Source organism: Phyllobates terribilis, unplaced genomic scaffold (assembly GCF_046119375.1).
Source record: "Phyllobates terribilis strain yellow unplaced genomic scaffold, ASM4611937v1 Scaffold_3__8_contigs__length_932513732, whole genome shotgun sequence".
Classification (NCBI taxonomy): domain Eukaryota; kingdom Metazoa; phylum Chordata; class Amphibia; order Anura; family Dendrobatidae; genus Phyllobates; species Phyllobates terribilis.
Genome location: NW_027362763.1, coordinates 505669712 through 505695547, shown reverse-complemented (window position 1 = coordinate 505695547; position 25836 = coordinate 505669712). Strand labels below are relative to the sequence as shown.

At 40.4% G+C, this 25836-nt stretch overlaps 1 protein-coding gene across 1 annotated transcript in view; it reads left to right on the top strand.

The window, feature by feature from the left end:
• HDDC2 (HD domain containing 2) overlaps window positions 1-9784 on the top strand; it is a 47465-nt gene extending 37681 nt beyond the window's left edge. The window contains exons 5-6 of the mRNA XM_073676015.1: window positions 6636-6774; window positions 9640-9784. Coding sequence (XP_073532116.1) covers window positions 6636-6774; window positions 9640-9740 — 240 coding nt within the window. The 3' untranslated portion in view covers window positions 9741-9784. The remainder of the gene's footprint in view (window positions 1-6635; window positions 6775-9639) is intronic.
• The last annotated feature ends 16052 nt before the right edge of the window (window positions 9785-25836 follow it).

Below are 25836 nucleotides of genomic sequence, written 5' to 3'. Positions count from 1 at the left end.
TATTAACCTTTCAGGTGCTTCACAGGAATTAAAGCAATGTGGAAGGAAAAAAATTAACATTTTACTTTTTCCCACAAAAATGTTGCTTTAGCCCCAAGTTTTGCATTTTCACAAGGGTAACAGGAGGAAATGGGCCATAAAATTTGTTGTGCAATTTCTCCTGAGTACGTCTATGTGGTAGAAAACTACTGTTTGGGCGCACAGCAGTGCCCGAACGGAAAGAGCGCCATTTGACTTTTGGAATACAAAATTGACTGGAATAGATATCGGACGCCATGTAGCTTTTGCAGAGTCCTCAATGTGCCTAAACAGTGAAAAAGAACCACAACTGACACTATTTTGGAAATGACCCCCCTCAAGGAATTTATCTAGAAGTGTGGTGAGCACCTTGAACCCACAGGTCCTTCACAGAGTTTTATTAAGTTGAGCCGTGAAAATAAAACACATTTTTTCCCACAAATGTTGCTTTAGCGCCAAGTTGCTCATTTTCACAAGGGTAACAGGAGAAAATGAACCATATAATTTGTTGTGCTATTTCTCAGAGCACGCTGATGTCTCATATATGGGGAAAATAAATGTTTGGGCACATGGCAGCACTCGGAAGAGAAGGAGCACTATTTGACTTTGAGTGCAGATTTTGCAGGAATAGATTGCAGGTGCCATGTAGCATTTGAAGGGATGTTATGGTGCCAAAACAGCAGAAACCACCCAAATGTGACCCCATTTTGGAAATCACACCTCTTGAGAAAGTCGTCTAGAGGTGTAGTGAGCAATTTACACCCACAGATTATTCACAGAATTGTGTAACATTGGGCTGCGGAAATGAAAAAAAAAATTTTTCCCACAAGAGTGTTGTTTTAGCCCCAAGTTTTACATTTTCAAAAGGGCTATTAGAAGGAAATGGACCATATAATTTGTTACGCAATTTCTCCCGAGTTCGCCAATATTCTGTTTGGGGTCGGAAGCTACTTTTCAGACACAGTGCAAAGCTCAGAAGGGAAGAAGCGCCATATTGAAATGCAGATCTTAATTTAATGTTTTGTGGGCGTCATGTCGCATTTGCAGAGCCTCTAAGGTGCCAAAATGGCAGAAACCCTCTAGTGATGCAGTGAGCATGTTGACACCACAACTGTGTGTTACAGAATTTTATACCATTCTGTGGTGAAGAATTAATAATTACTTTTTTATCACTAAAATATTGTTTTAGCCTCAGATTCTATTTTTCCGCAAGGGGAATGGGTAAAAATGGCCCCATAATTTATTACATAATTTCTCCTTTTTCTTTTAAATGTGGCAGTGCCGCAAATAAGGCTGTACAGTACTGTTTGTCTGCACAGCAGGGCTTGGTAGGGAAGGAGCGCTATTTGACTTTTGCGGCCCAGATTTTTCTAGAATAGTTTGCGGACTCCATTTGCAGAACTCCTGATCTGCCTAAACAGTGGAAACCCCCCTCAAGTGAGCATTTATTGGAATTTACACCCCTCTTGGAATTAATCTATGGATGTAATGCCGATTTTTATGCTATGGGCTTTTTCCAGAAACAAACACACAGTGGAAGTTGCAGAATGATAATTGCAAATATGCCATTGTAGTGCCCAGTACCTTGTTACCCAAGTTGTGCTTCTGGAGCCACGCACCTGTAAATTAAGTGGACTCTTCTTACTACGGTAATGTCAAACGTGTATGCTAACTGCCATTTAGGCACATTGTGGGGCTCAGCAAGGTGGGGGGGGGGGGGCATTTGGATTTGGGAGCACAGATTTCCCTAGATTTCTTTGGTGGGAGCCATGTCGCTTTTTAAGAGCCTTTGTGCTACTAGTGACTTGGGACACCCACTATATTTCTGTTTTCAGGTGACGGACCCGAGTGGGAACTTGTTTTTTGTGGGTTGAGTTGAAGCTTTTATTGGTGGCATTTTAGGGTAGAGAAAATTCTGGATCAGTTCACATTTATCCTGTACTGTATGCTGAGTACTTACATCAGAGTTTACATCTAAGGCTGGCAGCACACCAGTATGTGGCATCCGATGCGAGATGCTAATGACACTCGGCTCCTGCTCTGCTGCGAGCGTGAGCAGTGTCATGCTACAGTGCTCCGATCCTCTTGCATGAGAGAATGGAGGAGACGGAGCAAGTAATTTCTCCATCTCCTCCATGGCCTAACTGCATATATCGGACTGCACTGGGATGACATCAGAGTGCAGGCCGATGTTTCACTCGCACCCATAAACTTGTATGGGTTCGAGTGAATCGAGTCTCGCTGCAAATTTCAGAATTCTTCAATTGTTCTCTCATGCCGAATCGGCATGAGAAAATAATCGCTGATCTGAGCTGCCCCATAGAATAACACTGAGCAGAGTGCTATGCAGTGTTTTATTGCATAGCACTCGGCCGTGTTGTACGGTAGTGTGACCCCAGCCTGAATATCCAAAACACATGATTCAGATGAAACCCATGATGGATTCATTCACTAATGAGGCAGGCCAAGTTACTCCGGACTCCGTTTGGCCTTTGTTTAGCTGTTTCTGGTTTTTCAGAGGTGCACAAAACTCTGGCCGACTGCGCTTTTGTGCACGCCTAAAAAGATGGTCACCGCTAGACACCTTCCAAAGTTTCTCCATCTGCCTCATAGAGAATATTCTGTTTAGGGTTCAATCTGAATCATGTATTTCTGAGATTTACACAGAAACTTTGGTGGAAGCATTCAGCATAGAGCGCAGGATAGATGTGAGCCGAGCCTTACTGCAATCTTTGGGAGGCGGAATGAACAAATCAACAGCAGGTCAAAAATTGTTGTTTTCTTTTTACATCGTTCCTCATGCAGTATAAATGATATGGTGACTTTATTCTTCGGTTTGGTGCGATTACATCGATACCAGATTTATATCTGTTTTTTTTTTTTGTTTGGCTACTATTACACACTTTTTACCCCCCAAAAAAATGTTTGCATTGCCATATTTTGAAAGCTATAATTTTACCATATCTCTGCCGACAGTCATGTGACTGCTTGTTTTTTGCAAGATGAGTTGACATTTTTATTGGTGCCATTTTCATGCGCATAACATTTTTTGATTGCTTTCAATTCTGATTTTTGGGAGGCAGAGTGAACAAAAGCCGGCAATTCAGGAATTGTTTATTGGGGTTTTTATGCCATTCAGTGTGTGGTAAAATTGATAAGACTACTTCATTCTTTGGGTCAGTACGTTTACAGCGATACCACATTTCTATAGTTTTTTTTTATGTTTTGCTGGTTTTGCACAATAAAAACTATTTGATAGAAAAAAAGAATTGTTTTTGCATCTCTGTATTCTGAGAGCTATAGCTTTTTTATTTCTCCGCTGACAGGTGTATGGCGGCTTGATTTTAACAGGACAAGATAATATTTTCAGCTATACCATGTTTATTTACATTCATCTTTTTGATTGCATTTTATTCTACTTTTTTTTAGGCGGTATGATGAAAAAGCATAGTTTTTTGCCTTTTTTATGGTCATAGAATCATAGAATGGTAGAGTTGGAAGGGACCTCCTGGGTCATTGGGTCCAACCCCCTGCTCAAAGCAGGATTCACTAGATCATCTCAGACAGATGTCTGTCCAGCCTCTGTTTGAAGACGTCCAGTGAAGGGGAACTCGCCACCTCTCGTGGCAGCCTGTTCCACTCATTAATCACCCTAACTGTCAAAAAGTTTTTTCTAATATCTAATCTGTGTCTCCTCCCATTTAGTTTCATCCCATTGCTTCTAGTCTTTCCTTGTGCAAATGAGAATAAAGATGATCCTTCTACAATGTGACAGCCCTTGACATATTTGTAGACAGCTATTAAGTCTCCTCTCAGTCTTCTTTTTTGCAAGCTAAACATTCCCAAATCCTGCAACCGTTCCTCATAGGACATGGTTTGCAGACCAGTCACCATTCTGGTCGCTCTTCTCTGAACTTGCTCCAGTTTGTCTATGTCTTTTTTAAAATGTGGTGCCCAAAACTGTACACAGTATTCCAGATGAGGTCTGACCAAAGAGGAGTAAAGACCGATAATGACTTCACGTGATCTAGACTGTATGCTTCTGTTAATACATCCCAGAATTGTATTTGCCTTTTTTGCTGCTGCATCACACTGTTGACTCATGTTCAGTCTATGATCTATTAGTATACCTAAGTCTTTTTCACATGTACTGTTGCTTAGCTCTATTCCTCCCATTCTGTATATGCTTTTTTCATTTTTATTGCCCAGATGTAGTACTTTGCATTTTTCCCTGTTAAAAACCATTCTGTTGGTTGCTGCCCACTGCTCCAGTTTATTTAGGTCTTTTTGAATCCTCTCTCTCTCTTCTCTAGTATTAGCTATCCCTCCTAGCTTTGTGTCATCAGCAAATTTAATCAGTTTACCCTCAATTCCTTCATCTAAATAATTGATAAAGATGTTGAACAATACAGGTCCCAGGACGGAGCCCTGTGGTACCCCACTTGAGACATTCATCCAGCTGGATGTGAAGCCATTTACAACCACCCTTTGAGTCCGATCACTAAGCCAGTTATGAATCCACCTAACAGTTGCCTGGTCCATTGCATACTTGGTCATTTTTTCAATAAGGATGGTGTGAGATACTTTGTCAAATGCTTTGCTGAAGTCAAGATATACTATATCTACAGCATTTCTCTGATCCACCCAGTCAGTGATTCTGTCATAGAAGGAAATTAAGTTAGTCTGACATGACTTGTTAGTTACAAACCCATGCTGACTCTGGTTAATCACTTCATTCTTATCCATGTACTTACATGTTGTTTAATAATTTGTTCAAAGATCTTTCCTGGTATAGAAGTCAGACTCACCGGCCTATAGTTCCCTGGGTCCACCTTCTTCCCCTTTTTGAAGATAGGAACAACATTTGCTCTTCTCCAGTCTTCTGGGACTTCTCCTGTTCTCCAAGAATTTTCAAAGATTATAGAGAGTGGTTCTAAAATTTCTTCTACGATCTCCTTCAGTACTCTGGGGTGTAATTCATCTGGACCTGGAGACTTGAACTCATTTATGTTAGCTAAATATTCCCTCACAATCTTTCTGTTTACAGATAACTTGGATTCCTCTATTCCTTTAAAAGGACAGTGAAGATCAGTTGATGTTACATTTTCTTTCTGAGAGAAAACAGATGCAAAATAGGAATTAAAAAGTTCGGCCTTCTCAACATCCTCTCTTACCATTTCTCCATTTTCATCCTGTAAAAATCCTATAGCATCTTTGACTTTTCTTTTACTTTTGACATACCCCCCAAATCCTTTTTTATTGCTTTTGACATCTCTTGCAAGCCTTAATTCATTGTCAGCTTTAGCTAACCTGATACGTGCCCTGCAGGATCTGCAGACTGCATTATAATCTTCTTTAGATATGCCTACCTCTTTCCATTTAATAAACATTTCTTTCTTTCTTTTTAGCATGTGTTTAAGTTCTGTGTTCATCCATCCTGGTTTCCTTAAATGCTTCCCATTCTTCCTACTTTTCGGGATTGTTAACGATTGTGCTTTGAGAATCTCATTTTTAAAAATTTCCCATCCTTCCTGGACATTTTTGTCCTTAAGGACATCCAGCCATTGGATCCCTCCTATTCTCTTTCTGAGTCTCTTAAAATCTGCCTTTCTAAAATCTAACCTTGAAGTTTGAGTCTTCACATGTCTTCCTCCTCTAGTTATCCAAAATTCTATAATAGCATGATCGCTGCCTCCTAGGGTCCCAGCCACCTTTACCTCCTCAACCATTTCCTCCCTATTTATACCCCTTCAATGGTGTTCATTGAAGGGGTTAACTTGAGACCGTTTTATAGATCAGGTCGTTTCGGACACTGCAATAACAAACGTGTACTTTATTTGTTTGTTTTACATATATATACGTATTCAATGGCATAATATTTTCTTTTTATTTTTTTTCTTTATTTTAATTGTGCGGACACAGCTCCTGTGTCCCACCCGATCGCCAGAACGTACCTATTCGTCAAAGGCCGGGAACTGCTTCCCGACCATGACGTATGGGTACGTAAAAGGTCGTGAAGGGGTTAAAAAGTATGCTCCAATTAGGAGCACGGTAGCTCAGTAGTTAGCATTACAGCCTTGCAGCACTGGGGTCCTGGGTTCAAATCCCACCAAGGACAACATCTGCAAGGAGTTTGTATGTTCTCCCCGTGTTTGCGTGGGTTTCCTCCGGGTTCTCCGGTTTCCTCGCACACTCTAAAGACATACTGATAGGGAATGTAGATTGTGAGCCCCAGTGGGGACAGTGATGGTGATGTCTGTAAAGCGCTGAGGAATTAATGGTGCTATATGTGAGTAAAATAAATAAATTCAAAATAAATTAGGGTGGAATACATAACTGTTTAAATGTACAGTACTTTTGTGGCGCACATTTTGTTGCTTCTGACTTGGCTCAGAATCTCACGCCTCTTTCAGAAAAGTTCTTCAAAAAGTAGGCAAAGCTGGAGTAAAAGTTGTCATTTGAAGTAGTCACGAAATTGACGTAAACTGTTTGATGAATAGGGCGATCTGACAAATGGGGACATTTTGATGTAATTTTATGCATTCATTTGTATGAATTCACAGTGGACACCATATTCATGTATGTATAGATTAAAACAATTGGTGCTTTGCACACAGGAGTATGAGCATCAATCCAGCGCTGAAGCAAAGTTTGTGAAAGAACTGGACCAGTGTGAGATGATCCTCCAGGCTCTTGAGTATGAAGAGATTGAAAAGCGACCGGGAAGACTTCAAGATTTCTATGATTCAACTGCAGGTACCGAATATATAACCAGTGGCTTCAGTGTTTGAAAGATCTGTAGAATGAAGATTTCTACGGAACAGTCTATTGTTTTCATGTTCATTTCCCCTAAGCAGGCATCCTAAACAACTGTAAATACATTACATGCAAACATTTTCTTAGGGTATGAGCGCCTAAAAAAGTGCCACATAAAATGTACTGTACACATGTTCCATCTTATGTCACTTCTTTTAAGTGCCTCAAGTTTTCTGAACTGGTTAACAGAAGTGATATTCTTATTCTTTGGGCAGCTTCCGCTGGGAAGTTACTCACTCTTTACATACAAGTGCTTCTTGCTAAATTAGAATATCATCAAAAAGTTAATTTATTTCAGTTCTTCAATGCAAAAAGTGAAACTCATATATTATATAGAGTCATTACAAACAGAGTGATCTATTTCAAGTGTTTATTTCTGTTAATGTTGATGATTATGGCTTCCAGCCAATGAAAACACAAAAGTCATTATCTCAGTAAATTAGAATAATTAACAAAAAACACCTGCAAATTCTTCCGAAGCGTTTTAAAAGGTCCCTTAGTCTGTTTCAGTAGGCTCCACAATCATGGAGCCTACTGGGAGGGTAAGCCACACAAGGTAATTGCTAAAGAAGCTGGCTGTTCAGAGTGCCGTATCCAAGCATATTAATGGAAAGTTGAGTGGAAGGAAAAAGTGTGGTAGAAAAAGGTGCACAAGCAACCAGGATAACCGCAGCCTTGAAAGGATTGTTAAGAAAAGGCCATTCAAAAATTTGGGGGAGATTCACAAGGAGTGGACTGCTGCTGGAGTCATTGCTTCAAGAGCCACCACACACAGACGTATCCAGGACATGGGCTACAAGTGTCGCATTCCTTGTGTCAAGCCAATCATGTCCAATAGACAATGCCAAAAGCATCTTACCTGGGCCAAGGAGAAAAAGACCTGGACTGTTGCTCAGTGATCCAAGGTGTTGTTTTCAGATGAAAGTAAATTTTGCATTTCATTTGGAAATCAAGGTCCCAGAGTCTGGAGGAAGAGTGGAGAGGCCACAATCCAAGCTGCTTGAGGTTTAGTGTGAAGTTTCCACAATCAGTGATGGTTTGGGGAGCCATGTCATCTGCTGGTGTAGGTCCACTGTGTTTTGTCAGGACCAAAGTCAGCGCAGCCGTCTACCAGGAAATTTTAGAGCACTTCATGCTTCCCTCTGCCGACAAGCTTTTTGGAGATGGAAATTTCATTCTCCAGCAGGACGTGGCACCTGTCCACACTGCCAAAAGTACCAATACCTGGTTTAAAAACAGTATCACTGTGCTTGATTGGCCAGCAAACTCGCCTGACCTTAACCCCATGGGGTATTGTCAAGAGGAAGATGAGAGACACCAGACCCAACAATGCAGATGAGCTGAAGGCTGCTATCAAAGCAACCTGGGCTTCCATAACACCTCAGCAGTGCCCCAGGCTGATCGCCTCCATGCCACGCCGCATTGATGCAGTCATTGATGCAAAAGGAACCCCGACCAAGTATCGAGTGCATTTACTGAACATACATTTCAGTAGGCCAACATTTCGGATTTTAAAAACATTTTTCAAGCTGTTGTTATAAAGTATTCTAATTTACTGAGATAATGACCTTTGTGTTTTCATTGGCTCTAAGCCATAATCATCAACATTAACAGTAATAAACACTTGAAATAGATCACTCTGTTTGTAATGACTCTATATAATATTTGAGTTTCACTTTTTGTATTGAAGAACTGAAATTAACTTTTTGATGATATTCTAATTTAGTGAGAAGCACTTGTAGTAGTATAGAGAGAAAGCTGTTACAGGCAAGGACTACAGCAAAGCCACTGGCGAACCAGCTTCAGAAATTGACTGCCAGCGCATGGTTGGGTGTATAGAGCTGATCATGTGCAGTGCTAACATGCTAAGTGGGCTGACTAGTCTGGGGACACTAAAGCCCCCGTCTCACATAGCGAGATCGCTGCTGTGTCACGGTTTTGGTGACGCAACAGCGACCTCACCAGCGATGTCGCTATGTGTGACACTTTGCAGCGATCAGGCCCCTGCTGTGAGGTCGCTGATCGCTGCAAAGTGTCCTGGACCATTTTTTGGTCGTTGCTCTCCCGCTGGTCAGCACACATCGCTGTGTGTGACCAGCTGGAGCAGCGATCAGGCTGGTAACCATGATAAACATCGGGTTACTAGGGGCACACTCGCACTTAGTAACCTGCTGTTTATCATGGTTACGAGCCTGCTAAAGTGAGCGGTAACCTCTCGCTCACCGTAGCAGAGTGGTAACCATGATAAACAACGGGTTACTAGGTGCGCGTGTGCTCCTAGTAACCCGATGTTTACCATGGTTACCAGCCTGCTCCTGCTTCAGCAGGCTCGTAACCAGGACATCGTGGAAAGATTCTTTCCACGATGTCGCTGCTCCCCTGATCGTTGGTGAGCCTGCCTGTTTGACAGCTCACCAGCGACCACATAGCAACGTAGCAACGATCCCTAACAGGTCGTATCGTTGTCGGGATCGTTGCAGTGTCGCTAAGTGTGACGGGGCCTTACACACCATCGATTAGTCAAAGCCCTCATTTACATATCATAAACAGACTTTAGAAATACTTTTTCTAAAGATATGTTTGTGTATGTAATGCAGGGAATTTACATATGTAGACACACCTGCTGGTGGTTCTGGTGGCACGGGGGACCTGACAGGATCCCTTTAAGTATTTTGCTAATTAAATTCCCCCTTTTCCACTGATATGAGCATAATATTTCATACAATTCCACTTTTAACTATGTTCATATCACATTTCTTTTTATCCTAATGCACATTAAATCAAGTGTTTTCTCTTATGTTCTAGGAAAATTTAAACATCCAGAAATTGTTCAGTTGGTTTCTGCAATTTATGAAGAAAGAGAATCCAAAATAGCCGCCTCACAAGGAAGTGATACTGCGCTGTAAAATAGTTTTTGTCCAAAAATAAAATTATTTATCATTGTTTTATACCGATGTGTCCGTATTTTGTTTTTAGGGAATTTAGTTTGAAGTATGAAGAACTGGTGTTATATGTGATTTCATTGCAATAGAAAAATGTTAGAAATTTGATCTTGCCATTTTATCGCTTGTCACCATTCCAGTGAAGCCATGTGAACTGTTCCCATTTATTTAGTTGATGTCCTGCTCACAGAGAGGTTTTTCTGCTTGTTATATTGTACCAGTGAAGAAAAGAACAATCAGCTGGTAGTCCATGGCAAAAGAAAGAGTTGTGCTGCTCTTGTGTACTTCACACAGGAAAGTCATTGCGTCAACCCTGTCCGCTGTGTTTCCAGGCCTAGGTCAATGAAGCTAGGCCATCTTTGAATTTAAACAATGAATGTTTCTATTGACTTACAGCATGCAGGATCTGTTAAATTTAATAAAAAGTTTACTAGAAAAAGATACTTCCATTTGTGGTGGTACAGCATTGCATCTCTTTCATATAGATATTATTTCTGTGGATAATTAACTACTTCCAGACCGCCCATAAACTTTTATGGGCAATTTGCGTATAACTTTGAAATGATGCTTTAGAGATGGTATAGTTGCAGGAGCAGGCAGCTGACTGTCACAGCCAGACTCCTCAAAGACAATGCAGAGATTGCTATATACTCAATGCTGAATAAGCACTATTTGTGCTGTATAGAAAACGATGACAGTGCTTCCTTCTCCTGACCCAGTAGTCGTGATCACAGGGAAGGTGCAGGAGCTGCTGTATCCTATTAGACCAAGATCAGCTCTGCAGTGTAGATAAGAGGCTGAGTTTACCTTGTAACTGGGGATAATAGATGAGCCTTGGGTGGAGGGCAAATTCGGCCATGTTAAAATAAGTGTTGAAATGCCAATAAATGGCTTTTTTATGGCCTTATATTAGGGCACAATTTGTAAAATAAATAAAAAAAACTAAGAAAAAAGCCACTGCTAATCCAAGCATCCATGTCTAGCCCTGCACCCAATGAAAAACAAAAAACAATTATCTAAAATACAAAGATTTGTGTGATGTATTTTTGTGGTCTCTTGTGGTGGTAAAAGAAAAATAGACCCCTATATCCTTTTACTTTCTTTACATATTACCCAGATATCAGGAAAAAATATATCTATTAAAATGATACATTCACCCCACACATCACAAAGAAGAGCCAAAATTATTTTAATATCTGAACACGAACACAAATCAAAAGCTTTTAAAACTGTACAAAAAAAAGATTAAGCATAAATTTCCTGCTTGCATCACCAACAGACTATGAAATTTGGCACATCAGCTTATCTGTGCACGATCCATCATGTCTCTAGATCTCACCCAATCTTGTTTTGCACCATGGTTGTAAAGTCAAACAAGGAAGCTGCTCTCATGCTCTAAAAGAGATGTCGAGTAATGGATGTCTTCAGGCATGTATGCCACAAACAAAGCATCGCTTGCTGATAGTACTCAAGGATCATGGAGTTATTACAGTAATCCTCTTTGTACAAAGCCTTTCAAATCCTTTTTTTTTTTTTAAAGCCCCGGAGGTGGAAAATTTGAATTACAGCTACAAATTTATTATCGTTTTATGTAGTTACTCAGAGCAACCAAGAGTAATGAACTTATAGAAACTACAATGTGATCATAATGGTATGCGAAAAAAAGACGACGCCCTAAAATCAGAACAGAAAATGTAGATATATATGTAATATCCCATTCTGATGTGGAAAATGATCTTTGATCATTCCTTTGGTAATTCTATTTCAAGAAAAGGAAGGTGATCACTAGTATAACCAAAATTCTAGCATCCACAGGACAAGGCAGCCTCCTGAATGGGAGATCTGTATAGTTAAGCTGTGGTATGAGATTTGGCTATGTTCACATGTAGTGGAGTTGCTTCAGAAATTTTACTGAGAATTTTTAGAAGAATCCCCTGCTGCAAATTTCACTGGGGAACACAATTGTGCAGAGGTGGGAATATAATATTCTGCCAACAAGTTCAAGCTCATGTAGAATGTTTGGATCACCAGGTTTGAGGTCAGATCTTGGAGGCCAATTCCTCACAAGCTCTGCTGTCCCGCATTCACAGAGAACAAGGATACTTGGTGTATTTGCGTTGCCAACCAAGAAGTAAGCATACCGTTTTAAGGTCGCTATAGATGATCCCATTGTGTTTGTGATATTGCAATAACTCAGTGAGTCAGGAGGACACACTATAAGCTCCACTTTGAGCGATCAATGAACAGTTGCCAATTATTTGAGTTATAGATTGGAATACCCAATTCCTCAATTAAGCCATGTATGTTATGGCAATATACAAAGCTACTATCACTTCTAAAGTATAGAAATGCACTTTCTCTATCGAAATTTGCATACCTTTGCTCCTTTTTGAAGCACGTTTTTGTCACGCAGTCTCGCTGCTAGGAGTTCTGAAACCTTTTTTTTTTATAGTGCCAAATTGTTCAACTCATGCAGGTCAAATCTCTTACAAACTGAGACATCTTCAATTTCAAAATCTTCCTCATTGCTGTCACTTTGTTCTTCACCATAATGCTATTCTTGAAAAGAGGGTAGTTCAAGGAAAACTGCCACTGGGATTTTCAGCCTTCGTTCACATCTGTAAATTCTCGTCACACTGCTTGCACACCTCGTGAGGGGTCCAAGACTTATCTTGACAAAGTTTTACTTTGAAATATGTAAAATAGGCTTACTTGACAAATGTGCTGATGTTCTTCCTTTTGACTGGGAATGGTGAAACTGCCAGAGATAGAACAAAAGGAATCAGCGCTGTTTAGGCACTTACGTATAGAAATAGCCGAGACAGACATGATCAAAAAGAAAGGAAAGAAGTGTGTAATTAAAAATATATTCTGCTAACCTGTTTTTTACAGATTTTCAGAATGTTTCACTATATAGAGCAGCACACTGTCTCACATGTACCTGAATAGCCTAGACAAACAACCTCTACTACTCCCAACTCAAGGGCAATTCTCTCTTGGGAAATAGGAAAGCACTAGTGCTACTCACGATTTAGCCTAGATTAATTAAGATAAGCTGTAGAGAAAAAAAAACAACAGAAGAAAACGAACAGCAGTTTTGAAATCAGCATGCCTATTTTAGTGTTAATCATAAAAAATCTAACTCAAGTCGTCCTGATGGGGAAAAAGATTCCTGGAAGAAAAACTGGTTCCGTTCTTCCCTCATCAACTGGCTCTAAGACACTGGAAGGTTTCATTTTGAATCTTCATAATCCTCAAAAAGGAGACTTGCTCACTCCAAGACGGACATACTCAAGGACCTTATCGTCTATCCTAACCGCTAGTGCACCTTTGCATATTTGCCAATGAAAGAAGACTTTTAAGCACTCATTTCGGAAGTAAAACCACATGCAGGTCAGAGATAACTGCGATGCGCCAGGATATCATATTTATTGCAGATCGTGTAGAATCTCACTGGAAAGGGTAAATGATGACATGTAAACATATAACCCTGATACAAAAAGCTGTCAGCTCATGCTGAAGTCCTCAGGACGACCAACTGCCATCTTGAGGATCTGGATAACAGAATAAGATGAAATAACATCCGCCTGAGGGCCCTTCCTAAATCTTGAGGGAAATGAGGATCTTCAGAAAATATTGGAATCCATCTTCAATAAAATCTTGGGCCTTCCTCATTCCAGTAAAATTAAACTCGACAAAGCTCATCTTGCTCTCAGACCAAAGGGGTCCTCAGCCCTACCCTGAGATATCATATGGCTGTATACATGACACTTCCATCAAAGAAGCCATTATGTCTAAAGCACGAAACATGCAGAACCTGGAATACAAAAGTGCACCTTTCCAACTTTTCCCAGCCTTATGTTGGATAACATTACAGGACCGTCAAATTGTTTACTGCTGGGGCTTTCCCTTTTCGCTCACAGCCAGAATTGGGGGCAGATCGGCTATCTTAAAATCTCACAATGACCTCATGAATTTATGCAAGATCTTGGACATTCCTCTCCCAGATCTCTCGGACTGGGAATTGGGACCCCCCACACACACCCCATCGCCAATATGGCAGTCAAACAACAAGAAGCGTAGAAGACCAAACTACCCAACATAAGTTGTTATAATTACCTTTTTGTAAAATATTATACAACAATGACGAGGATGATCTAAATCTGCACATGCACCGCCTCTGGCGGCCATTCTCCTGGAGTCCACCGCCAGGAAACCAATATACAGAGCAAGGACTCTGCTCCTACCTCACCGCTGACATTTTCTTGAAGCCAAGGGCCTGCAAACTCGCTCCGCTGGGACACCCCCTCCTCCTGCAGAAGCAACCCTGTCTCCTATGACCTCGATCCACCACTGCCGTTCCACCCCCCTCCCGTAAGCCACATTCGAACTATAAGATGCACCCCCATTTTCCTCCCAAATTTGAAAAAAAGTGCATCATATAGTCCGAAAAATACAGTAATTTGAATACTGCTACAGTATGTTGTTACATCTATACCACAGAGCTGATTTACTCTGTTTCCATTGTAATCTGTTAATCTTTATTCCTTTTTTAAAGTCTGTTTCTTATTGAGTTTGAAAATCTTTCAATAAAACATAATTATTAAAAAAAAATGAAACTCAACAAAAATGATGTTCAAAAATTTTCCCCAGTGTTTCAGTAAGTTGTAAGAATTTTGTTGGTTTTACTATGAGAAAAAGCTAATTTTGTAAAAAAATAAAATACTCCTTCACTAAAGCTTTAATATCAAATGTTTTCTGGTCCCGTGCAGATCTTCGTTCACCTGGCCTCCTTTAATGACATGTCATCATATTAGAGGACTTTATTTTAAACTCAAACTTTTGAGCTTGCAGATTTTGCTCCATGGTTAATGCACAATAATTGTAGTTTATTCCAAATGTTGACTTCTATTAACTCCAAAAACCTGCAACAAATCCTCAAGAAGAATTGAGATGCTGCAGATTTAAAACTCCACAATCAAGTTCTATTTCTGAATGGTAAATATCTACAACCAACTCACATGGTAAATATCTACAACCAACTCACATGGTAAATATCTACAACCAACTCACATGGTAAATATCTACAACCAACTCACATGGTAAATATCTACAACAAACTCATATTCCAAAATATGTAATATGTAAAGAAAACAAAACTGCAATGATATTTGGAAATCTCTAATGGCTATATTTTATTCAAAACATATAACACATCAGAAGTTGAAAGGTAGATATTTCCATTTTATTTAAAAAAAGTTCACTTATTTAGAAATTGATGGCAGCAACAAATCTCAAAAAGTTGGGGACAACGCCATGTCTACAATTGTGTAGCTTGACCTTTTTTTTTACAGCAGTCTAAATTTCTGGGACGTAATGAAACCAATTGCTAAGAGTTTTTGGAGAGGAATGTTGTCCCATGATGTAGGATTCTAGATGCTCAACAGTCCTTTTTTGCCAAAAGATCATAATACACCAAATATTTTCTATTGGTGAAAGGTTTGGACTGCAGATGGCTAGTTCATCACTCGATCTCTTCTTCTGCAAAGTCACGCGGTTGTGATGGATTCCGTATGAGAGTTAGCATTGCTTTGCTAAAATATGGAAGACCTCTGATCTAGACATTTTCTGGATAGTAGCAAATGTTATTCTAAAACCTCTATATAATGCTCAGCTTTATAGTGCATTTCATGTAAGCTGCCCATGCCATATTCACTAAGGCTATGTGCCCACGATCAGGAAATAGCGTTTTGGAAGCAGCGTATTTTTGCTTCTTCCAAAACGCTGCGTTCTAATCACGCAGGTAAATCCGCATGTGTTCATTGAACCATGTGTATTTACCGCATGTAATGTCTACATGCGTCTCCGTTGTAGATAATTGACATGCTGCGGCTCGTAAACCCATGCCTTGAATGAGTTTACGCAGTGTCAAATAAAAACACAGTGGGCATGGGATTTCTAGAAATCCCATCCACTGTGCTTGTAAAGTAGAATGCAGCATTTTGGTGAGCTGCGTTCAAAATGCTATTCCTGATCATGGGCACATACCCTAATGCAACTCCATAGCTTCAGAGATACAGGATTTTGAGCTGTGCCTTGATAAAAACCTGGATGGTCCCTCTCTGGAGTCCGCTGGACACGTTGTCCATGGTTTCCATAAAAAATTTAAAATTTTGATTCATGTGACCACAGAACAATTTTTCATTTTCCCCCAGTCCATTTTAAATGAGCTTTGAACCAGAGAAGACGGCAGCGTTTCTGGATTGTGTTGATATATGGTGGCTGCTTTGCATAATAGAGCTTTCACTTGCATTTGTGGATAACAAGCATCCAGTATTGACAGTCGGCCTTATCCTTTGTGCACATGGATTTCTCCAGAATCTCTGAATCTTCAGATGACATGTATTGTAGATGGTGGGATATTCAACGTCTCCAATTTTACATTGAGGATCATTTTTCTGAAATTGTTCCACAATTTTTAGGCAGTTGTTTAGTAGTGTTGAGCACACGTGCTTGGATAATGTGTTATCCCAGCATGCTCAGTCTTATCAGAGTATTTTTTGCGTGCTCTGCTAATATGTTTGCCTCCCTGTGGCTGCTTATTTTCCGGCGGTAGACAGACGCAACACATGCGGGGATTGGCTAACAATCAGTCAATCCCCACATGTGTTGCATCTGTCTACTGCCGGAAACCATTCAGCTGCCGGGAGGCAAACATATTAGCCGAGCATGCCGAAAATACTCGGATAACACCAAGCATGATCGGATAACACGTTATCCGAGCACATTCACTCAACCTTTTGTTAACCTTGTTCTAACTCTTGAGATTTGTTACTGCCATCAATTTCTAAATGAGTTAATTTTTTTAACTGACGTGTTCTATGTTCTGTTGTGAATAAAATATGGCTAGAAGAGATTGCATTCTTCTTTCCTTTACATTTTGCACCGAATCCCATTTTTTGGGGATTTGAGGTTGTAAATCGTTTAGATGAGATTTATTCACAGGTCTTCCACTTTGCTGCTACTATTCCACTGTCCATTTTATGTTAAAAAATCCACAGCAATTCTGGTACATGTGAACGGTTTGGACCAGAGGATCAATGAGACTTGCCACATACACATACAGTATAAAATTATTTGTATGTTTACTACACAGTCTGTTCTTTTTGGTAAGTGTTGTCATCCATTATAAATAGAATTCAGATGTTAACTTTAAAGTAGACTCAAACCAGGGGAGGAGTCCTGAGGAGATAATTTGCATATTCCCACTGCATTTTGGGGTAAGTGAAGAGTCTCCGCGAGCTCAAAGAACACTGGATTTTGGCTGTTGGAGCTGAAAAGAGGACATCGGTAAACCAGGGGAGGAGTCCTGAGGAGATAATTTGCATATTCCCACTGCATTTTGGGGTAAGTGAAGAGTCTCCGCATTTTGAAGCTTTTTTTTAAGCTTTTTTCACTGTTTTCAGAACATTAACAATAAGAACATGGAAGAGTCCAGGAGCCATTTGGTGAGCTGCATATCCTGCTACATGTTCACAGACTTGCCAGTGGAAAAGCCAAACTTCACATGCCAGAAATGCAAGCTTGTGTCCCTGTTGGAGGAAAAGTTGCGAAATCTAGAAGAGAGGTTAACTACCTTGAAAATCATTAAGGAAGGTTAAGAGTTCTTAGACAGAGCAGAATTATCTCTTCATGATTCAGAAAGAGAAGAAATTCGAACTGCACCTGACGAAACAGAGGAATGGAAGCATGTAACCCACAGAAGCAGGAGGATCGAGAGGCAGTCAGCACCCATACTGCTCAGGAACTAGTACCAGGCTCTCACGCAGGAGAACCATGAAGAAATACAGCAAAATAAGACTTTGCCAGCAATGAATAACCTTGTAAGCCCTCAGAATCCTCCTGGATGGAGAAAGAAGAATGTTGTGAAGAAAAAACGGAGAGTGGTGGTCATGGGGGATTCCCTGTTAAGAGGAACAGAGGCCGCTATCTGCAGACCAGACATAACCTCAAGAGAAATGTGCTGTCTTCCAGGAGCAAAAATTAAAGATGTGTCTGACAGGATATCAAGACTCTTCAGACCTACAGATCACTACCCATTCCTGCTAATACATGTGGGGACAAATGACACCGCAAGAAAGGACCTGGAAACCATCTGCAGTGACTTTGAAGACTTAGGCAAGAAAGTGAAAGAATTGGGAGCGCAGGTGGTCTTCTCATCCATCCTCCCAGTGGATGGCCATGGAACAATGAGGTGGAATAAGATTCTACAGGTGAACAACTGGCTACGTCGATGGTGCCGTCAACAAGGATTTGGATTTCTGGATCACGGAATGAATTACCTATACGATGGACTACTTGCTAGAGATGGGGTGCACCTTACGAAGACTGGAAAACATGTATTTGGAAGTCGCCTTGCTACACTCATCAGAAGAGCTTTAAACTAGAACAATGTGGGAAGGGAAGCAAAAGGCCAGAAAAAGCCATACAGCTGGCAAATACTATTGAGATCTCTGCTACTGGAAGTGGAAAGGAAGAACAAAGACAAAACAATTTAAATAATAAAAATATGGGAGGAAGAGAAACCAATCACAAACTAAAATGTTTTTATACAAATGCACAAAGCATGGGCAACAAACAAGGAGAATTGGAACTACTAATGCAGGAAAAGGAATATGATGTCATTGGAATCACTGAAACTTGGTGGGACGATACACATGATTGGAATAAAAGGCTAAAAGGATACAACTTATTTGCAAGAAACAGACTTGATAAACGAGGAGGAGGTGTTGCATTGTATGTTAGAAAAGCGTATATCTGCACAGAGATTGAAGCTTCAGAGACTGGGAGTTCTGTGGAAACTGTTTTGGTAAGAATACAAGGAGAGAACAACGGAAAGGACACCATTGTAGGCATTTACTACAGGCCACCTGGGCAAGCTGAAGATATGGATGAACTCTTTATGGATCAAATGACCAAGTTCTCCAAAAAATATGACGTAGTGGTCATGGGAGATTTCAACTATTCAGACATTTGTTGGGAATCTCTCTCAAGTAAAACTAACAGGTCAAGCAAATTCTTATCCTCTCTTGCTGACAACTTTATCTTCCAAAAGGTAGGGGAGAAAACAAGGGGATCTGCTACTTTGGATCTAATCCTTATAAACAGGGAGGAAATGGTTGAGGAGGTAAAGGTGGCTGGGACCCTAGGAGGCAGCGATCATGCTATTATAGAATTTTGGATAACTAGAGGAGGACAAAAATGTCCAGGAAGGATGGGAAATTTTTAAAACTGAGATTCTCAAAGCACAATCGTTAACAATCCCGAAAAGTAGGAAGAATGGGAAGCATTTAAGGAAACCAGGATGGATGAACACAGAACTTAAACACATGCTAAAAAGAAAGAAAGAAATGTTTATTAAATGGAAAGAGGGAGGCATATCTAAAGATTATAATGCAGTCTGCAGATCCTGCAGGGCACGTATCAGGTTAGCTAAAGCGGACAATGAATTAAGGCTTGCAAGAGATGTCAAAAGCAATAAAAAAGGATTTTGGGGGTATGTCAAAAGTAAAAGAAAAGTCAAAGATGCTATAGGATTTTTACAGGATGAAAATGGAGAAATGGTAAGAGAGGATGTTGAGAAGGCCGAACTTTTTAATTCCTATTTTGCATCTGTTTTCTCTCAGAAAGAAAATGTAACATCAACTGATCTTCACTGTCCTTTTAAAGGAATAGAGGAATCCAAGTTATCTGTAAACAGAAAGATTGTGAGAGAATATTTAGCTAACATAAATGAGTTCAAGTCTCCAGGTCCAGATGAATTACACCCCAGAGTACTGAAGGAGATCGTAGAAGAAATTTTAGAACCACTCTCTATAATCTTTGAAAATTCTTGGAGAACAGGAGAAGTCCCAGAAGACTGGAGAAGAGCAAATGTTGTTCCTATCTTCAAAAAGGGGAAGAAGGTGGACCCAGGGAATTATAGGCCGGTGAGTCTGACTTCTATACCAGGAAAGATCTTTGAACAAATTATTAAACAACATGTATGTAAGTACATGGATAAGAATGAAGTGATTAACCAGAGTCAGCATGGGTTTGTAACTAACAAGTCATGACAGACTAACTTAATTTCCTTCTATGACAGAATCACTGACTGGGTGGATCAGGGAAATGCTGTAGATATAGTATATCTTGACTTCAGCAAAGCATTTGACAAAGTATCTCACACCATCCTTATTGAAAAAATGACCAAGTATGCAATGGACCAGGCAACTGTTAGGTGGATTCATAACTGGCTTAGTGATCGGACTCAAAGGGTGGTTGTAAATGGCTTCACATCCAGCTGGATGAATGTCTCAAGTGGGGTACCACAGGGCTCCGTCCTGGGACCTGTATTGTTCAACATCTTTATCAATGATTTAGATGAAGGAATTGAGGGTAAACTGATTAAATTTGCTGATGACACAAAGCTAGGAGGGATAGCTAATACTAGAGAAGAGAGAGAGAGGATTCAAAAAGACCTAAATAAACTGGAGCAGTGGGCAGCAACCAACAGAATGGTTTTTAACAGGGAAAAATGCAAAGTACTACATCTGGGCAATAAAAATGAAAAAAGCATATACAGAATGGGAGGAATAGAGCTAAGCAACAGTACATGTGAAAAAGACTTAGGTATACTAATAGATCATAGACTGAACATGAGTCAACAGTGTGATGCAGCAGCAAAAAAGGCAAATACAATTCTGGGATGTATTAACAGAAGCATACAGTCTAGATCACGTGAAGTCATTATCGGTCTTTACTCCTCTTTGGTCAGACCTCATCTGGAATACTGTGTACAGTTTTGGGCACCACATTTTAAAAAAGACATAGACAAACTGGAGCAAGTTCAGAGAAGAGCGACCAGAATGGTGACTGGTCTGCAAACCATGTCCTATGAGGAACGGTTGCAGGATTTGGGAATGTTTAGCTTGCAAAAAAGAAGACTGAGAGGAGACTTAATAGCTGTCTACAAATATGTCAAGGGCTGTCACATTGTAGAAGGATCATCTTTATTCTCATTTGCACAAGGAAAGACTAGAAGCAATGGGATGAAACTAAATGGGAGGAGACACAGATTAGATATTAGAAAAAACTTTTTGACAGTTAGGGTGATTAATGAGTGGAACAGGCTGCCACGAGAGGTGGTGAGTTCCCCTTCAATGGACGTCTTCAAACAGAGGCTGGACAGACATCTGTCTGAGATGATCTAGTGAATCCTGCTTTGAGCAGGGGGTTGGACCAGATGACCCAGGAGGTCCCTTCCAACTCTACCATTCTATGATTCTAATTTGATTTGACCTTATAAGAAACACATTATTAAAAAATTATCTAGAGCTCAGACTTAATGGGGCTGATGTACATACTTTGACAATCGGTGGCATAATAGCTGTATAATCCTTATTAAAAAAATGTCCTGCCTGATATTAAAACGATCAGCGCTAGCTGGATTCATGAAATGGCGATCTTGGTGGCCGACTGGTAAAGCCATTCTGACATGGATTGTGACAGTAAATGCATCCGTTTTATCAGGTCTGATATATTTAAAGAAACATTCCCATGAATAGTTTTAATTGTGTGTGTATATGTATGTGTATGGTGTGTATTGTGAGAGAGCTTCTCACTGACATCACCGCTCTTCAGACTCTCCGGGTCACAATGTGCTCTGCATAACCCGGAAGTGATTTCTACAATATAAGTCTATGGAGTGTTCGAACAAGGCTCCATAGGCTTACATTCTAAAAGAGACGTCTTGCTTCTGCATATAGTGATCCAGCTAGTCTAAATTTCAGTGACGTCACTGAAAAGAGGAGCGGAACGGCGCTGGATCCCGGAAAATATATGAACACACACTACATTACATACACACATTTAATGGGAAAAAAATATTAATCGGAGTGCTTCTTTAACAGCTTCACGACCTTTGACATATATTTACGTCAAAGCTTGTGTCCCTGCCTTTGATATGGGCTCGCAGGCCGAGCACATATCTTCCCCCCGCACATGATGAATTTTGCTATCAATCACTGCCAGAGGGATTTAACAAGTGCCAGCAGGATGGAGAGTCATGACAGCCAGGTGTCTGCTTCCTGCTGTAACAGCCAGTCGGAGAAGAGGGGGGCATGGCAACGCCCCCTGTTCTCTGCAGAGAAACAGCTATTATCAGGAGACTGGCTGATAAGTAACAGCACGGAGCTGCACACTGATACAACGTCCCAGATGGGAGGGTTGAGCAGTGAAGAGCAGCTCCTGTCACACCAGCCTCCTGATAATGTCTCCTTGTCAGCAGTTTGAGGTGAGGGGGCGTGACCTGCTCCCTGCTAGTAGACCTGCAGTGAAGGAGACATTATCAGGGAGCTAGCTGCTACTAGAAGCCGGGTGGCAGGCAACGTCACGCCACCTCATCTCATGCAGCAGTGAAGGAGACATCAGGGGGCTGGCTGCTGCTACTACTAAAAGCCAGGATCAGGCCACGCCCCCTCCTCTTGTGCTGCACTGAAGGAGACATCAGGGGGCTGGCTGAAACTGAGAGTCAGGAGCAGGCCACGCCCCTTCACCCAGACTGCAGTGAAGGAGACATTATCGGGGCTAGCTACTACTAGCATGGAGCATGCCACATCCCCTTACCTTGGACTGCAGACAAGGAAACATTTTCAGGGGGCTGGTGTAACAGAAGCTGCTCTTCACTGCTCACCCCTCCCTTGTGAGATGTTACATCAGTGTGCAACTCCATGCTGTTACTTTCAGCCAGTCTCTTGGTAATAGCTGTTTCTCTGCAGAGAACAGGTGGCATGGCTACATCCCCTCTTCTTAGACAGGCTGTTACAGTGGAGAGCTTCACACTGCTGTGTGATATAACGTCCCAGATTGGAGGGGGGATCAATGAGGAGCAACTCCTGTGACACTGAATTACAAGTGTTATGAATATAATAGACGTGCACTGGGCATCTCATCTTTATAGTTTGAGGGCAGCGACAGGACAATTTTTTTTTTAGCTCCCCAGAATACCGTTTTAATAATGTATGCATTTTTTGTTGTGAAACAAGTGAGCCGGTTGCTTTACCATAGTAATGACCCAGAGTTAACAAAAAGAAAATCAGACATGACACAATGAAACCAGGAGATCTTTAATAAGAATATTCATCTTGTATACATAAAACTATTGGTCTAGTAGTTTGCTTCTCTATTTTATAAAATGCTTTTTGTATCCACACTGACACAACATCATAGGAATACCAAATATCACGTGGTTTGATCAAGCAAAAACATCTCGGATCAGTTTCAAGTAACTTGTATACAGATACAGTTAAGAAAGATAATTTACGCCGTTTCCATATATACAGTCATATGAAAAAGTTTGGGCACCCCTATTAATCTTAAGCTTAATGTTTTATAAAAATTGGTGTTTTTGCAACAGCTATTTCAGTTTGATATATGTAATAACTGTTGGACACAGTAATGTTTCTGCCTTGAAATGAGGTTTATTGTACTAACAGAAAATGTGCAATCTGCATTCAAACAAAATTTGACAGGTGCATAAGTATGGGCACCTCACCAGAAAAGTGACATTAATATTTAGTAGATCCTCCTTTTGCAAAAATAACAGCCTCTAGTCGCTTCCTGTAGCTTTTAATGAGTTCCTGGATCCTGGATGAAGGTATTTTTGACCATTCCTCTTTACAAAACAATTCCAGTTCAGTTAAGTTTGATGGTCGCCGAGCATGGACAGCCTCTTCAAATGATCCCACAGATGTTCAATGATATTCAGGTCTGGGGACTGGGATGGCCATTCCAGAACATTGTAATTGTTCCTCTGCATGAATGCCTGAGTAGATTTGGAGCGGTGTTTTGGATCATTGTCTTGCTGAAAGATCCATCCACTGCGTAACTTCAACTTTATCACTGATTCTTGAACACTATTGCCAAGAATCTGCTGATACTGAGTGGAATCCATGCGTCCCTCAACTTTAACAAGATTCCCAGTGCTGGCATTGACCACACAGCCCCAAAGCATGATGGAACCTCCACCAAATTTTACTGTGGGTAGCAAGTGTTTTTCTTGGAATGCTGTGTTTTTTTGCCACCATGCATAACGCCTTTTTGTATGACCAAACAACTCAATCTTGGTTTCATCAGTCCACAGGACCTTCTTCCAAAAAGAAATAGGCTTCTTTCAATGTGCTTTTGCATACCTCAGCCGACTCTGTTTGTGCGTACTTGCAGAAACGGCTTCTTTCGCATCACTCTCCCATACAGCTTCTCCTTGTGCAAAGTGCGTTGTATAGTTGACCGATGCACAGTGACACCATCTGCAGCAAGTTGATGCTGCAACTCTCTGGAGGTGGTCTGAGGATTGTCCTTGACTGATCTCACCATTCTTCTTCTCTGCCTTTCTGATGTTTTTCTTGTCCTGACACTTCTGGCCTTAACAAGAACTGTCCCTATGTTCTTCCATTTCCTTACTATGTTCCTCACAGTGGAAACTGACAGGTTAAATCTCTGAGACAGCTTTTTGTATCCTTCCCCTGAACAACTATGTTGAATAATCTTTGTTTTCAGATCATTTGACAGTTGTTTTGAGGAGCCCATGATGCCACTCTTCAGAGGAGATTCAAACAGGAGAACAACTTGCAAGTGGCCACTTTAAGTAGCTTTTCTCATGATTGCATACACCTGGCTATAAAGTTCAAAGCTCAATGAGGTTACAAAACCAAAAAAAGTGCTTTAGTAAGTCAGTAAAAAGTAGGCAGGAGTATTTAAAACAAGAAAATGATAAGGGTGCCCATACTTATGCACCGGTCAAATTTTGTTTGAATGCAGATTGCACATTTTCTGTTAGCACAATAAACCTCATTTCAAGGCAGAAACATTACTGTGTCCAACAGTTATTACATATATCAAACTGAAATAGCTGTTGCAAAAACACCAATTTTTATAAAACATTAAGCTTAAGATTAATAGGGGTGCCCAAACTTTTTCATATGACTGTATGTATCTAAAAATGCTAAGCTATTATTGTTTTCAAGAAGTTTACCTTATTTTGTCACATTTTAGTTTTTTTGGCACATAAATATCCTATTAAGGGCCAGGTGAAGAAAATAAAAATATTAGTGTTGTAAAACTATACAAAAATGATAGATTAAAATGTTGTACATTTGTTAGCTAGTTAGAAAAGCGTATTCTTTGAAAAAAAAATGTCCTCATGGTCAGGACAATACATCTTTGACCATACGAAAATGTAAACTTGCTGGCATTTCTCTCGCTTCCCATTTTGTAGTAGGTAGATGATATTGCACATGTTTCTGGATGTTTGAGCTTAGCAATACTTTAGAAAATAGTTTTGCGTATTGATTCTTGTAATATAAGCTAGATGGGCTTAGGGGTTGTTTCTCCATTGGTTCTATTTGTACTGTTAGTTTTGTCCACTATCTTGCTGGGCGTAGACATGCTATCTGCGTTTTACCATGCTTTTGCAAGGAGGGTTTTCAGCTGCAGCTATAGAGGTTGCAGCTTTTAGAGGTGAAACACATTGAACAAATTGTACAAACTGCATCAAGAAACTGGTAACCCATTGTAAAATGTGCAACCACTTGACCGTACTAATACATCCTTAGTGTTTCCCAATCCTAGTCATCAAGGATCCCTAACAAATCATGTATTTTGAATTTTCTTTATGCAGAGTTTAAATAATTTAGAATCAGTAAGTCAATAAAATTGGCATGTTTGGTTCCCTCTTTGAGAACCCCTCAAGAAATGACCTCTTGATTTCCTTAAGCCTTTGATTTGGAATTACTGGTCTAGTGTACTTAGTCATTGCATATTAGAACTTTGCTGTGGTTAGAAGAAATACAAGCACACACTATAGGAGCTCATGTACATGGCAGCATAACTTGTGTTAACGGTTATAAAATAATCTGTTCTGCATCCCAGTTGCAAATGTGTGCCCTCTTAAGTGATCTATGTGCCCCCTTTACTTTCGAACTATAAATAAGTAAGGCCTCCAAGTTGGAATCAAATTGCG